Source organism: Otolemur garnettii, unplaced genomic scaffold, assembly GCF_000181295.1.
Source record: "Otolemur garnettii isolate 467f Iridium unplaced genomic scaffold, OtoGar3 scaffold00060, whole genome shotgun sequence".
NCBI lineage: Eukaryota > Metazoa > Chordata > Mammalia > Primates > Galagidae > Otolemur > Otolemur garnettii.
Window position 1 is genome coordinate 10,298,533 of NW_003852455.1, and position 17,053 is coordinate 10,315,585.

General features: G+C 43.7%; 1 protein-coding gene across 2 annotated transcripts in view; it reads left to right on the forward strand.

The window, feature by feature from the left end:
- The window catches only part of DGKG (diacylglycerol kinase gamma), a 202,205-nt gene that overhangs the window by 22,927 nt on the left and 162,225 nt on the right, over positions 1 to 17,053 (forward strand). Inside the window, exon 2 of one of the 2 annotated variants that reach the window (XM_003792723.1) lies at positions 14,199 to 14,510. In XM_003792723.1, coding sequence (XP_003792771.1) covers positions 14,444 to 14,510 — 67 coding nt within the window. In that variant the 5' untranslated portion in view covers positions 14,199 to 14,443. Of the gene's footprint in view, positions 1 to 14,196; positions 14,511 to 17,053 lie in introns of those variants that run through there. The other variant, XM_003792722.2, reaches the window with a different exon arrangement.

Below are 17,053 nucleotides of genomic sequence, written 5' to 3' on the forward strand. Positions count from 1 at the left end.
ACATTTTCCAGCTCCATCCATGTAAACATGAAGGAGGCAAGGTCTCCATCTTTCTTTGTGGCTGTATAGTACTCCATGGTGTACATGTACCACAATTTATTGATCCATTCATGGGTCGATGGGCACTTGGGCTTCTTCCATGACCTAGCGATTGTGAATTGGGCTGCAGAAAATATTTTTAATATTGATTTTATATTATTTAGTTTGTTGAGATCCATTAATAATTTATATTTATTTGATTCTCTTAGTTTTTCTACATATACTGTCATATTTAATAATTTCAACAGTTTCATCTGTAATATTCTGATTTGTATTCCTCATCTCTTTTTATTTAGTTGTGTTGTCCACGACCTCCAGTAGATTGTTGAATAGTAGAGGTCATAACCTGCATCCTTATCTTGCCCTTGGCATTAATGGTAATGCTTTTAGTATTTTGTCATTAAGTACAAAGTTTGCTGTGGCATTTTGGTGGGTAGCTGTCATGAAGTAAAGGATGGTCCATTGACCTTCTGATATGCTTAGCGGTTTTTGTTTGTTTTTTGTTTTTCATCATATTTAACTGTTGAATTTTGTTAATTTTTTCTGGATATATTAGGATGGTTACAGTTTCTCTCTTATTCTGTTAATATAGCATATTGATAGATTCTGTCATGTTGACCCAGCCTTGCTTAACTGGAATAAACTCTTCTTTGAATACTATACTGAACTTTAGTATTTTATATGTGTTTTTTCTGAATTTAGTAGGTGAGGTTCATTCTATAATTTGTCTTTGTGCTTTTCTCATTCAGTTTTGGTAACCAGGTAATGCTGGCCTCATAAAGTAAATTATAACTTGACATCTTTTTCTGTGCCCTGGAATATTTATGTTAGAGGAGAATTATCCATATCTTGGTGATTTTTTAGATTTTGCCTGTAACATTGCTCAGTTTAGGAGGGTGGGGCAAGTTGACTTTGCAATATTGATTCTAGTTCATCTGTAATTGTTGGGCTAGTCAGGCTTTTCTAATTCTTGTGTCACATTTGATAGTTTGTATTTTCTCAAAATTTTCCCATCTCATCTTGGTTTTCAAATTAGTGCTATAAAGTTGAATATGGCATTCTCTCACAATGTAATCAAATCTCTTTTATTTATAGTTATGGCTTCCTTTTTACTTCTAATATTGCAATTGGATCTTCTTCTCTTTCTTTTCTTTCTCTCTTCCTGCTCTTCTCTTTCTTTTTTCTTCTTCTTCCCCTTCTCCCTCTCATTCTCTTTCTCATAGTCTGCCAAAAGATTACTTATTTTATTGAGATTTTCAAAAAAAAAAAAAAAAAAACAATATTAACAACAGAAAGGGCTGTTGAATTTTAGCCAGAACTTTCCAGTTGGTTAGTATTATTTGGGGTACTAGTTCATTAATTCCTGCTGTATCTTTATTACCGCCTTCTTTGGCTTTATTGAAATTTCTTTTGTGTTCTTTTTTCTAGCTTTTTGAATCAAAGGCTTGGATCATTTTCGTTTTCCTGTACCTTGTTTTCTAAGAAATTCGTTTAAGTCCACAAAGTATCCTTTAAGCATTGCTATAACCAAATTGCATAACTTCTAAATAGAAATGTAACATTTCCATATTTTTCTTTTCTTTTTAACCAAGAAGTTCCTTAAGAATGCATGGATGTCTTCCTAATTTCCACATTGCTACAGATGAGAATTCCTGGGATACAGAACCTACGATGGATATGGGTGTGCAAAGTGTTATTAGTTTCATTGAAAGTGCTCTTAGGACTCACCACCTATGGAAGAGAAGGACAGAAATAGGACTTGGTGAAGAAGTTGGACTGGAAGGTCCAATGGAGTTGCACCCATTCGGGATGAGAGGCCAGACCTTGATACTCCACTCCTTTGTATCATTCAGAAATCGGGTGAGGCCTTGGGCAAGGCAGCTCTTTTTAGTTAAGGCAATTCCTGAAAAGAATTGACAAATGAAAGTTGTCTGCCAGCAGCACGCTTAAGCAGGTGGGGGATCTGGCTGGTACATTCAGCACCTACTAAAAATATTTGCAGTTTAATATTTGGAATGTACATATCAACATATATTTAACAATCCTATATTGTAGAGCACTTAAACAGATTGTATTTTTGATATTATAAAAGGTGTTGCCAGAAATAGCCTTGGAGTTGAAATCTTGTAGAGTGGTCATAGCAGTCGCAGAAGTCGTGCAGTAACTACTATACAGACTTACTTTCTTAAGATAAACTTATAGAAGTAAAATTTCATGGACATGTACATTGTGAAGCTATTCATATATGATGTTACTTTGGCTGATTTATTTCTACACCAGCAGTGTTAGAGAGTTTTTGTTTTTTGCTGGCTTTTCTTTCTTTTCTTTTAATTTCAGATTAACATAAAGGCACATACAATTTGGTTACATTTTTCCCATTTGTTAGGTAAAGCCCAAATTGCGGTTGAGCCCTTCACCCAGGAGGTGTGCCCTATAGCCCTGGCTTTCTTGCCCACAAAGATATTACATATTTTTAAATTGTTCATCATTTGATAGGTGTCAAAAGCATCTTACTGTGGTTTCCATCCAATGCAGTATAGTTTAAATGAAAAAGAAATTGGCCTTCCCCATCCTGAACCGATGGCGCTGGAGACCATGAGGCAAGAACGAATGTTGATGTCTAACATTTCTAGAAGGAAACTTAAATGTTATTTACTGTACTGTTCACAATAATCAAATGAGGAACTTGAGGTACAGAGATTGGAAGTGACTGCTCAAAGTCACACTAGATGTCAGGAACAGGATTAGATCCAAGGGCTCCAGGTCATGCTGCGACCCCTGTTTCATTTGCTTGGAAAAGGACCTTGTTCTCCCCAGTTTGTAAACCTCATTAAGCTGTGTTATTTCTGAAATGGATGCAGGAGCCCCTGTGAGATGTTTTCACTGTGTGCTTTATCAAAATGGCAATGTTTTAAATTATTGTCTATACATTTGTATTTTCTTTTTTTTTTTTTTTTTTGCCGGGACCGGGTTTGAACCCGCCACCTCCGGCATACGGGGCAGCACCCTACTCCTTTGAGCCACAGGTGCCACCCACATTTGTATTTTTTTGATGCCAAATACTGCCTCATGATTTCAATGCCTGTCATGTTTGTGTCACATGGAATAATGGTGGAGAACAGTCTCTAGTCAGATCACCTAGATTTGAATTCTGGATCCACTAATCAATAGCTGTATAGCCTAGGACAGGTTACTTAACCTTTGTGCTTCAGTTTCCCCATCTTTAAAATGAGCATGATATTTGTATCTGCCTCCTAGAGTTGTTCTGAGGAGGAAAGCAGAAAATTCATACAAATTGTTAGGACAGACTGGCTGATTGTCCAGTTTAGCTGTTACTAAAGAGGAGTTTTAGCACACTAGGTCCTAGGCACCTTCAGGGCAGAGAGAGCCAACAGGGATGTTTTGGGGGGTAGGTGTGAGGTGTAAGCACCCCTAGATGCTGTTGTCCTTGGAGCTGAACCATTATTACATGATTGCCCTCTAGGACATTGTTGGTTCTGTAAAGTTGGTGGAGGCAGAAACCGCTGACTTCCCAGAGCTTCTATAACTCAATCCTAGGCTTCTGGAATGAACCACAAAATCCATCCTCAAGCAGTTCGCAATCTAGAGAGGGTATAAATAGTCTTCCTGTGTCTGAGAACCAGGATAGCAGCTGAAGGGAAACAGTTTTGCATGCAAGCAGACGTGAGTTTGAATGGTTGTTTGAGGAGTAGTCCTGTCCTAGGGACAGTGGTGTCATAATACTGACTCGGAAAGATTATTTTGGGGATTGCATCGATGTAGAAGGAGCAGTAGACTTTCTGTAAACACTTGCTGTTGTTTATGGTGTTATGGGAAGCTGTAAGGGGAGGAGGACAAAGGAAGGAGAATTGGAGAATGGGAGGGGTGGCAGAGGAGAGAGGGGAGGGAGGACCCAAGAGTTTCATGAGGTGGAGAGTGGGGACAGGCTGACTGACCACAAGTTCCTCCTAGTCCACTGCCACTTACCACACTGAGCTTGGTTTTACACACTGTCCCAACTTGGATGTTGTCTCTACAGTGTGGTTCTGCTGTGGTCATTGTTAAAACCCACACACACACACACACGCCAAGCCACCACCACCGCAGCGCCTGGCAGTTTCTGTGGAGCAGTCTCTGAGTTCTGCCTGGGCAGAACCACACTCAGGCTCGAGGACCAGGTGCCTCTGCAGGGCCTCCTTTCTGACAGTTTCATTCTGGGGGCCAGGAGGAACTGCTGGATGCATTAATGGAGCTGTCATTTGCTTACTTTCTTGGGTTTTTGGTTTTTGGTTTTGTTTTTGTTTCTTGCCCATCTTCTTTATAGTAGGAAACTCCTGTCATCTCTTCTGGGCCCTGTCTAGATGATAGATGTGGCACCAACATCACAGAAGCAGTATGAAAAAGAGATACAGATTAGAAAGAAAGAAAAATTCTGCAGGGAACATAAGTCATCAGACTTATGATGAGAATTTTGAGAATTTTAGGAGCGTGGCAGGCTGAGTTTTCTGGCAGCCATAGGGTGTTCACTTCCTTGTAATGTTTTCCTGCCTCAGGAAAGTGGTCCTGCCTTGAGGGATCCAGAATCTGTCCATTCAAGGGCCTCCTCGAGGAAGAGAAATAGCTTCGGGTGCTCCAAGTTCCTTCTCTCAGTCTGTCCCTTTCATTAGTGTCAACCAGTGGTTATAAGGCACTGGTATGTTGCTGGGCCACCCTGAATCTCTCCAGATCTCGGGTGGGTGCTAAGAGTTGGCTTTTCTAGCATTTTCTTAGGTGATGCTGCTGTGGGAACCACACTTGGGGGGGGCACAGATACAAAGTTGTACTTGTGATGACTCTCATATATATTTTTTCATTCATTTTCTGTTGCTTCCACACATGTAACATGATACATAAAACTGGGTAGTTTGTAAAGAAAAGAAACTTATTTCTTATAGTTATGGAGGCTGAGAAGCGCAAGGTCAAGGAATTGCATATGGTGACAGTCTTCTTGCTGGAGAGGACTTTGCAACGTCCCAAGGCTGTACAGGGCGTCACAGGGCACATGGACTGAGGGTGCTGGCTCTGGTCTCTCTCCATCTTCTTCTAAAGCCACAAGTCCCATTCCTGTAATAACCCACTACCCACTCATGTGTTAATTCATAAATGGACAGACGAATCCATGCTTGAGGGCAGCACCCTCATCTCCCAATCACCTCTTGAAGGGCCCACCTCTCAGTACTGCTGCATTGAGAATTGGATTTCAACATCAATTCTGAGGGGACAAATATTCAAACCACAGAAAACACGGTGCAAATAATCCTCATAATGACCTTAGGAAGCACGTTTCCCATTTAGAGATGAAGAACAACTTGTCTAAGGTCACACAGCTGTATGTGGGAGAGCCAAGATTTGAATTCTAGCCTCTAATTCCAAAGCCAGACTCATGCTTACTGCTTTGAGCAGGAGTCTCCTGACACAGGGTGTGGGTCTAGGGAAGACATTTGTCCAGGTAGTAATTTCATGAAGGATGCCTCCACTCATGATCCTTTCCCCACATCAGCCTCTCAGCTCTGGAATCCAGAATCAGACCTTCTTGTTGCAGTTACAACCCTGCTTTCTTAAACATTCCCACTGGGAGGGCCCTGGTGGCAAGGTTGGGGGCACTATCTGCCAAGGTTCACAGAGGTGGCTCCAGAGCAAAAGCAAGGTTCTCTTGAAGTCTCACGTTTTGCCTCCAAAATTTCCTGTATATTTTGCATTCTGTTCTGTGACCAGGTTCAATTCATGTAGATTTTTCCCCCTTGAATAATGCCAGCTTTCCAGGAGTGTGGCATGGTATTCCTTCCAGCTTTAGTTTCCCTTCCAGGCTGAGGATCAGTGTGCAGAATCTAACTCTACTGCCGCTTACTGATGGCTCCACACCTCCACAGGGACTGGCACTCAGTGCTTATCATCCAGAGTTGTTATGGTGAAAGGAAAAACCCTGGGCTTTGGAACTAAACCCCCTTGGGTTCCAAATACCACTCCTGTCATCCTGTCACTCACTAGTGAGAAAACTTGAGAAAGAGAATCCCTTTGGGCCTGTTTCTTCAGCTTTAAAATGGGCATAGAAAATACCTCCCTCTCAAGGTGTGGAGGATATTACAGGTGACGTATGTGAAGCACCAGAGGTGCTGTCATCTGTAATAGAGGTTGCCACTAGTGCCCATTATTGCAATGATTTGAACAGGCAAACAAATAAAGGAATTAATGACCATCCTTGACAAGGGATGCCCCTGAGTAGAAACATTCCCTGGATCAGCCCTGTCTGCCCAGGCCAAAGGTAGCCCTGGAGTGGCAGTTTACTTCTCCTAGGGGCCCAGATGTCTTTTCGGGGCACCAGCCACCCCTCCACTTCACTAACTCATACCTGGGCAGCTCATTCAGCCCGCCGTTTTCATGACTCTCCCAGAGCAGAGAGTGTAATGTCCACTGAGACCATCAATGGGGTACAGAGTGCTCTTCAAATGAAAGTCCCCTCCGATTTCTTATGGGGAGCATGCAATTCCAAGACACTTATTTTTATTTTAAGGACTGTATGCTGGCAGTCTACTAAATGGGTTATTAGGTTATTACTCATATTTGCTATGCCTACACTCAAATTAGCTCATTACTAAGTTCTCTGAGGGCTCTAATTCAGTTATCTGTGAAGTCAGCCTGCTTTAAGTGCTCAGCGGCTGTAGCCCCTGTACTCAAGCAGACAGGATCCTGTGACGTGGGGCAGGCCACATTGTCATCATTGCGTGTCAGTCTTAGCTTTAAGTTGGTTGTGGTTTTCAGCTACTGCTGCTCTTGCTTTTTAATTAGAAATTACAGTTCATTTTGACTTCATCATGATTGTATTCGTTAGTAAAGGATATTTGGTTAACCCTACAGCAGGCAGCAGTACACATTTGCATCGGAAGTTATTTTTAGCCTGTAATTTTCCAATTACTAGATTTTAAGACATGAATAAGTTGTGGTTCAAGCATGAGTCATGCATATCCTGTTTCTAAATAAATACATAATCTACACCCAGAAGTGCTCATATAGTTGTTTGGGTTATCTGTGACTACATAACTCACTACCCCAAAACTTGGTGGCTCAACGATCCTTTCATTATCCCACATGAGCCTGCGCATTGGAAATCCAGGCAAGGCTCAGCAGGAGTGGGTTTCTCCGCTCCACATGGTGTCTATTAAGGCTATAAAATCCAAAGTGGCTTCTTGTCTCATGCCTGGCCCTACGGCCTAGGATGGCTGAGATGGCTGAGGTGGGCTGTAATGGCTAGACTGAGATCGCATATCTGGGGCTTCAGTTCTCATCATCAGCTGGATTGCTCAGTTGTCATCTGTATAATGTTAAGTCTCCCTTCATCCACGTGGCCTCTATGTGATCTCTCAGCAGAGAAGCTGAACCTCTCACATGGCTGTTCAGTGCCCCCCAAGAACACACAAGGAGCTGCCAGGCCTCTCCATGGCTCACTTCTGACACTGGCTCAGTGTCACTTCTACTGGTTCTCTTGGTGAAGACAAGTGTCAGGCACAACCCATACACAGGGCGGGGTGGGGGGGGACCACCAATGTGACAGACTACCCCAGTAGTGACAGTTCATTGATGAATTCATTCAATCTAACTTGAAACATATCATCAGGGTAAGCATAATACTCTGATAGGTTATAACTTCCTAACTCTGATAGCCTATACGTGTATAGGGCACTATTTTGATGTTAAAATGTATCAATGCCTATGTTTTATTTAAAAAGTTCAGCAATTCATAAATGATTTTTACTCCAACTTTTATCTTTTTTTCTCTCTAAGTCTTTATTATCACTCAATTCTTTTTCTATAGGGACACTGCAAACAGATATGGTAGGCTCTTTGGCTCTATGCAAACAGTCTCCATCAAAAAAGGTGGATAATCAGCTTGCTAGTGGTCAAGAAATGAACATGTAGAAATCTTATAGTAGATAGAGCTACAAAATGTACAGGACACTGTTTTCTTGCCTGAAGGAGTTCAGATTCCAGTAGGGAAGAAAGACGACCACTACATGCAGTGCGGCTATAATGGAGAAAGGCCCCCAGTGCTGCTGGGGACAGAGGAGATATGCCCAGCCCACTCTGGGCATGAAAGGGGGCTTCTCTCAGAGCAACTTGAGCCAACTCCCCCAGTATTTGTCAGAGTTACAGGGTTGAAGAAGGAACTCAGAAATAAAAGCCAGAGATGGGGCAAGCGTCACGTTGTGACTTGTCACAAGCCTGAGAAGACAGACAGGTTTTATCTTCCTAGCTTTTAGGCTTCCTTCCCTTATAAAAATGTCCTCATTATGGGTGTGTAATAAACCTTCAGATGCATATAAATAAGCTTCCCCAATGGATGTCGTGTTCATGAATTAATGTTTTTAGGAGAGCAAAGAGGAGTTGAAGAGGTGTTTGTTCCTGGATAATTGGGTATGGCTGATTCATCCAAATGAATAGAGACCTGGGGTGCAATTCAATACTCATTGAATTTGCTGTCTTCCTTCTGACTTGTGATTTCCATGCCGACATCTGTACAGAACAAATAGAATTTGATCCAGTATATAAAATTGCAGAGCTAGGCAATGCATTAGAAACCATTATTCCCACCCCCTCATTTTACAGACAAGGAAACTGAGGCCCCAGGAGCTGAAGCCATTGCTCAGAGTGGCATCTCTGTGGTGACAGGAAATACTCCTCCCCCACCCAAGTCAGACAATAGCCAATCTGGGATTTATTTAGAAAACCCTTAAACTTGTTTCTCTCAGGATTAATGTTCAGATTGGTAATAAGAAGAGTGTTCATACTGCCAAGAGCCTCCATGAGGGGAACGGATCAGGCTGCTGAGGGAAGCACCCAGTTGCATGAGCTAGAGCCAGCCCTGCTGTGTGTCAGCTGTCATCTCTGCAAGGGCAGAAACCCAGGGAGACTGTATGGAGAGTCAGGCAGTGTTTCAGGCCTCAAGCTTTTCATGATGGAAATAAAGAACAGGGCAACCCCTTCCTGTGAAGCCAACCACTGAACTACGATGGCACAGCACTGATACTAATCTGCGTACCTGCCGAGTTACTGCGCACACCTCACTGAGCTCACTCTCCCTCTTCATCAGAGCAGCAGCTCCTTCAGGAAGCTTTTCCTGACCCCCGTGCCTGCTTCAGAATATTAGATGCCCGTAAGTCTCTGGGCATATCTGTACCACGACCCATATCTGCTTGAGTATTAATTACTGTGTGGGTGTCTGGCTCCTGCAAGGGACCATCAGCTACCACAATAGAGGGGTAGATTTTTATACATTTGCTCAAGGAGTTCGAAAAAGTTGAGAGAAGATACGACTTTTTTTATCTGTAACCAGATAGATGAGTAGTGGTTTGTTGTGGGAAGGAAGGAGTGAGGGGTGTTCCAGGTAGACTAAAGGCATGCTGGATTTGCCAGTCCATTAACTAAGATTTCCCAGTGCCAGAAAATAACATGCTCCTACCAGGTGCCAGGCACTTTGCTGGTGCTAGGAGAAGCCAGAAGGTCCATTTGGCAGAAACGTGGTGTGTGTGGGGGGAGGACAGTGGGTAATCAGGGTGAGAATGTGGAGAGGAGCTGTCATCACAGGTAAAGGACCTTCTGCGACTGGCTAAGGAGCCAGCTCTTTATCCTGGAGGCCAAGAGAGGCCTTAGAAGGGTTTTAAGCAGGTAAGTGTGATTCAGCCCTGACTGAGGACAATCTCTCTGAAAGTGTTCAGAGTGATTCTAGGGTTTGCTCTGAAGTGAACACAATGTTTAGATGACAATCCATAATATGCTCCCATTTGTGTAGAGGGAAAATAAGATATTCTCCGTGTGTTTTCTCACTTGTGCAAAAATAAACCCAGAAAAGATAAACTAGACACTGGAGGGGTGGGTGTGAATCAACTGGAGAGAGGCGCGGGAGCAGAGTCAAAGGAACAGGGGAAGCGATGTTCCTTCGAGGTTACCTTCCTACATAGTTCTGATTTCTAGAACCATAAGAAAAAGAGTCAGAGAGAATTTCCAGTTGAGGGAGATCCCCTAAAAGGAAAGACACAAACGGGAGCAGGCAAGAACTAAGCTAAGTAACTATTTTGAGGATCCGATGTTGGTGAAAGCAGGAGCCCTGTAAACAAGTCTTGAACTCTGTTTTGTTTTTTCACGGAGGTGTGGACTGGCAATTTTGAAACTACCTTCTGTGTATTGAGCCAAAAGGATATTACAAATAATGGAAACAAAATTTGTTAGAGAAGAAATTTTAAAATATATCTCTAGGGAAAGGCTACAGTTGGTATTAAAGTAATAGACTGAAGTTAGAGATATGAGTGGGGACATGGAGTTTTTTAACATAGACTGACAACCAGATAAAGTGTGTGTGTGCACGTGTGCATGCATGCCCGGAGTTTCTAGCTCTGTCCCTGAGAGGGTCTAAAAGCAATGACACTCCAGTTGCAAGTGAGCACGCACACATAACCTCCGAACCTTTGGCTTCAAACTTTCTCCACTAAAAGGAATCAGGGCTTCTTGGATAACTCAAGCTGAGGAAGCATGAGATGAGCCTGAAACATTTCACAGTGCCAGAAAATAAGGACATGTTCAAAGAACGATGGGGATATGTCTACAAGACAAAAAACCACCTTAAATGAGCTTCCCCTGATCAAACCTAGGACAATTCGAAAGTCAAAGATGGCAACAGATTATAACCCAGTAAATAAAATAAGCATCCATGAATATAAGTAAATATGTATTATATGTAAATCTAATACACTTTTATATTAATTCATATAAATATTTATAATTGTGTCAATTTATTTGGTATATTTATAATTTTTTAAGCTTTTTTTTATTAAGTCATTTGTACATAATACATTTATGCCATTATGGGATTCAATGTGTTGATTATTTGTACAAATTGGTTACATTCTACTAATCAACATAGCCTTCACCTCATTTACCCAATCACAGCGTTCTTATATTTTGTATTTATTTAGACTAGGGCAGTATTTGCAACATATAATGATATAAATAAATTAAGAAAGGAAAACTTTTCCTAACAATAGACTCTCAACTAATAAATGTAGAAGGAATGATGAAATTAAAATATCGCTGTCATGGTAATAATTAATCCAGGCAGGAATAATCAGTGCATATTAAAATTAGTGGATAAAAGTTTGACTAGTGATTACAAAATTACAGTAACCTGGAGCAGGATGAGATCAAGCTCAGAAACCTTGGGCATAGTACTAGAGACTTTTCACCAATTCCTGTCAGCTGGCTCTTTAAGCCATATTGCTAATAGGATGATAATAATTATTTAGTTTTCACTATGGGATGGGCATAGTAGGTGAAGATTTGGCTTTTGCATACATTAACTCACTTAATCCTAACACCAACCCAGGAAGCGTTTTCATTAGTATCTTCATTTTTTAGATAAAGGAACCAAAGTTCAAGAAATGGAAAATAAGGTGGCACCTGTGGCTCAAGGAGTAAGGCGCTGGCCCCATATGCTGGAGGTGGTGGGTTCCAACCCGGCCCCAGCCAAAAACTGCAAAAAACAAAAAAAGAGAAAGAAAGAAATGGAAAATTTTTCTAGGGTAAAATAGCTAGAAAAGGGCAGAGCCCAGGTTCAAGTTCGTGCCTTCTGATTTTGAGTTCAGGGTTGTTTTATCATGCAGCATGTCTCTGGGTCCGCTTAGATCTCTGTGCTTCTGAAAGTATGCAGATGGTCAGGACATAGAGGCATTCTTAAAACAAAAGTATTCGTGGCTCCTTTTTTCTCCTCACCCTATTTACTAAACACCCAGCCTCACCTTCCCCATCCGCACAACAGAGACAGCTGTACTTCATTTACAAGTTGTGACGGAGACTAAGCTGGATAATGTATGTAAAGCATTTAGAAATAGCACAGTGTAAAATAAGTGTCCGTTAAATGACAGCAGCGGCAATGGTAACAGCGGTTGCAATGTTGCATTCCCTGGTAGGACAAAAAATATTTCTAAAGGGCACCTCTCACTTTTGGACTAAATTGATAATTAAGAGCCAGGTCATAAAGAGCTTTGTGTATCATGAAAAGATTACATTTTATTTTATAAGCAATAGAAACCACTGAAGCAGTTTATTACAGAGAGAGATGTGATCTGGTTGGTAATTTAGAAACCCGGGAAAAGAGAGGAAAGCCAAGGCAGGGGACCAGTGGGAGGCTGCAGTTGAATAACAGGCGAGAGACAACAGGCTCTGAGTTAGTAGAAGGGCTGGCATGATGAAGAGGAGGAACAAAGGACAAAGGCCAGGATTGCTGCCTGGGTTTGGCAGGGGAGGAAGGGAGAGGAGCTCATCTGAGCCTCTGGCATTTGGTCTGGGTATTGGTCCTCTCAGGTATGACCAGAATGCAGAGGAAGAGTGGCTGGTCATAGTTCTGGGATGGTTTGGGACTCACAGGGGAGACACAGTAAACAGTTGAATATTCAGAGCTGAATTAAGCGTCTGAATATCTAGAAAGAAGAAGCTGAAAAGAAAAGATGCTAAGTGTTCTGAATATCTGATCTTCAGACACAGGAGAGAGCTCAGGGCTGGAGCAGCAGGTCTGGAGGTCACTGAAGCTGTGGGAATGGGTGGGCTCCCTCAGGTAAGACGCAGACTGAAGAGAGAGCAGAAGAGGCTGAAGGAGACCGAAGAGGAACACTCAGAATGATAAGAGAGTTTGGAGGAGGGAGTTTTCTGCCATGTCAAAGGCTGCAGACAGAGCAAATGAAGCAAAGAAGGACTGGACGTGCCTGTTGTATTTGCAGCTAGTGACCTTGACAGCAGCAGGTGCAGAGAAGCTGCCTAGCTGGCGAGATGAAGAAGAGAGTTGGGCTTCTAAGGAGAGAAACCAGAGTTTGACTGTTGCTGGGTGCAGGCATCCCACTCCCACTCCCTTGCCAGGCATTCCCGTCTACTGTGGGAGAGCTCTGATGGGTTTGATCTTCCCTCCAGAGCTGGAGTCTCTCTCCCTCCAGCGTCTTCCCTCAGCTCCAGTTCAGTCCTCCAGATCCACACCTGGTCTATACAGGGTTATCCACTTATGTCTTCCCAGTGGCTGGTCTTACCCAGCACTACCCATGAGCTCCAGGCTCTCCAGACTTGCCTTACATCAGTCCCCAGGGTAGGGATTCTGTTTTATTAAAACTGAGATCGTGGCTTTGCTAACATTGGAGCCTGTGTTTCATCTGGTCTTTATTTCTCCTGCTATTAGGTTAATGTCTTTCCAACCATTTTTTAACCTCTACCCCGAATAAGAAATGCGGTATACATATATACTGCATTCAGTATACTACAGTCAGTATGCATATATGTGCATAACTGAAAGAAAAGTCTCATGATATGATATTTACCCTGGCTATGGTAGATGCACTCCAATGATAATTTTCAACTCCATTACAGTTTATTTTAGTTCATGTTTTTAAATGCTGGTCCTGACCCATTACATTAATTTTGCAACTCACAAAACTGATTTAACCACCCAGGGTATGAAATATTCCAAGCTAAAAGAGGCTCAAAGGGAAAGATGCTAAGTGTTTGTCTGAACAGGTGCCCCTGCCTCTCCCTCACTGAGGCACAGACCACCCTCTAACCCTTTCATGGCTCAGAAGGATGGGAACGAAAATCGAGTAGGTTAGAAATCGCCAATGCGCTCCATGTATTCCAATACAATCCAGTCACTAGATGTTAGTCAGCCTTGGGAGTATTTGAATTTCCAAAGTGGCTCACTAGAGGCAGGTAAGCAGCTATAATGGTGGAATTTGGAAATTAATGGAGGGAGAATGGCTCACCTTTCAAATTACCCCACATAGGCTGCTGGCCCTGTAATTACCCATGAGGCGTCCAGCAGCCTAGCCTTAATATCACCTCTCCTGTGAGATGTGTAACACTCCCCAGAGTTCAGGGGGGCTCATCTATTCATACAGGCCACAATTTGCCGCTCAAATCCCACCCACTGCCAGGCAACTGATGGTGCTGCCTTCCTGTCCATGTGCTCCTCAGACCTCCCTGGGGGAGATCCCTCACTTGAAAACAATTGAAACATTATCCCCATTCAGAAAAAAACATTTGGGGATTTGTTTTACTCTAACATTGCCATTTACGATGTCTTTTCTGCTTCTACCTAGGAAGAGCCAGGACTTCTGTATTTACCTTGACTGCAGACAGGAGGATGCTGCCTGAGGAATAGCAGATGTCTTTTCTCATCTGCTAAGAGGTCCTCGCTGCTGCCATAGACGAGTGCTCCGGGGAGTCTCCTGAACTGCTTATCCGTTACACACCTGCAATGAGCCAGGCCCTGGGCTGGGCCCCAGCTTTACCCTGGTGATACCACGAGGTTCCTAGCCTCCAGGCACTCTCACGCAGTTTAAAGATGAGCAAAGAACAGTGGATTTCCCTCACTCCAGAAGAATTTGAACAGCTCCAGAAATATTCCGAATGTGAGTAGTTGGATTGACGGAGCTGGGATGGGATTCCCTTTTTTGCTGGAGAGGTCATTTCTGGAGAGCAGAGTGGTATCACCATTGCCAAGCCACAGAGAATGTGGTTGCACCTGACAGCTTGTATTTCCTTATAAACACAGAATTAGGGTCTTTAACTGAAAAACACAATTATCTTTAGGCTCTATAAATAATACATGCTCACCATAGAAATTTGGAATTGCACAGAAGAAAATCGAATAGGTTAGAAATTGCCAACATGCTCCATGGACATTCTGGCATGCTCCCCTCTCGTGCTTATTTCTTTACACGGCGGGGTTCACACTGCATGTACCATTTTTAAACCTGAATTTTCCATATGAAATAATACTGTAAGTATTTTCTCAAGCCATTAAGACCTCTTTAGACTATAATTTTGAAGGGCTGGGGGCTGCATGGTTACAGTGTTTAATATACTCTTGCATTTGGAAGAATATATATATATATTATTATTTTTTAAAACCTTCTTTCAGTGGAATAATGAATTCTGACATGTGTTTCTTTCTGTGCTTCATTCTGGAAGGGCTTGGGCTTTTACCTGGGGCTCTGGGTTTCCTATTAGTTGTGCCAGAAACCATTTCAGTGGAAGACACAGTGGTGGTAAGGTTGGCATCGGCACACAGGCACACAGCTGTGCCCATCAGGCCACTGCTAACCCTGGGTGGTGACAGGAGTCTGCCCAGGCTGTGCAGAACACTGCCGTCTGCACACAGAGTGGCCATCACTGTGGCGTGCCATCACTGTGTGGTGCCAACTCTCTGCAGAGCCCCTTGCCTCTGCCCCACCCCCTGGTTTTGTGGCCTCTGCCTTCATGTCAATTGTGCTGATACTCCTGTAAATTACTAGGCCTGGAGTGTGTTGACCTGCCCTAGAGCGACAGGACCCCTCCATGTGCCCATTGCCAGCCCCTTCCCACTTCCCACAGGGCAGGCAGCCCTTGTCCACAGCTCTGGGCTGGGAGTCAGGGGATCCTGCTCAAGTGCCAGCTCTGTCCCCTGTACTCTGTGACAGGACAGTCCTTCTACCCTCAGTGGGACTGGGAGTTCTCTCCCTGTCATTCCTCCCAGGCCTCACACTGTCCCTCCATGTGCTCCCGCAGGTCAACAGGAGCTCCCCAGGGCTATTGGCCAGTGTCCTTCCTGGTACCCTAGAGCCTGCGGTCTCTTATCTGACCATGATGGGTTTAGGAAAACTCTAATATGCAGACAAAGAGTGAGGAATCACTCTCTGCAGTAAATGCAGTCTGTTCCATAGGCCCACAAAGTACCAGGCACTATCAGGAATGAGCAGAAGGACAAAGGGCCAGCCCTGGAGGCCGAGAATCTTCTTGGGAATCAGTGTGCTCCCGACACAGAGAATGGCACCAGGCAGCAGGCAAACAGCCTTGGCAGAGCCGCCTGAACCAAACCGGGCATGTGGATGAGAAGGAAATTGAGAACCAAAGGAAACTGGTACGGGAGGTATATTGCTTTGGTGGGCTGCTAGCACAGGCCCTCAGTGTGGGTGGATTGACAACGTATTTACTGTCTCAAAGTTCCGGAGGCTAAACGTGCATAATGAAGTGATCTGCAGGGTTGTCTCCTCCTGAGAGCTGTGAGGGAAGACTGGCCTGGCCCTTCACCTTGACTTGTGGCTATAAGGAAAGACTCTGTCCCAGGCCCATCACCTTGGCTTGTGAGCTGTGAGGAAAGACGCTGTCCCGGGCCTGTCACCTTGGCTTGTGGCTGTTCCTACTCTCCCAAGTTCCTCTACACGGCACTCACCGGGGTGCATGTCTGCCTCCAGATTTCCCCTTGTTACAAGGACACAGTCTTATTGTCTGAGACCCATCATACTCCAATGTGACCTCATCTTAACTAATGACATGTGCAACAACCCAAATAAGGTTACATCTGGGGGTTAAGATATAAAAGATATGAATAGGGAGGGAAGGGACACAATTGAACCCATAACAGAAGGTTTAGCTGAGAAAACTCTGGTGTAGGGGGTGGTAAGGAGAGCTTCTAGGGGAGGCAGAGGGAAGGAGCAGAGGATGGGAGGAGGATAGGGAGGGCTGGGGAGAGCAGAGCAGGCCTTCGGCCCTGCATGTCAGGGCACCACTTAGAGCCACAGACCTGGAGGCTGTGTGCAGGGTGGCTCAGACCAGGAGCTGCCAGGTCAGGGAGTCAGGCAGGATCCTTTGGATGAAATCTAGTTTGAGCTGAGGAATAAAGAGGGGAATGTGGCAATGAACAAATGCTAATGTGTGGGAAATTGTGGTAGAAGTATCATTAAAACGTATAGAGCAAAAGGAAACCAAAGATACCACACAGACTGAAACTGTAGAAAAGGGCCACATTAGGATGTGAGATTGGTGGGGAGGGTCTGGTAAAAGGCGGAAGATTTATATGATCTGAAGAGAAAACAGAGTATTGTGGGACAGTTTGGGGATGTTCATTCTGAGGCGGTGATGACACATCCATGTGTGCGCTCCTATGTGCCAGGCTCCAGGAGCCTGCCCTGGA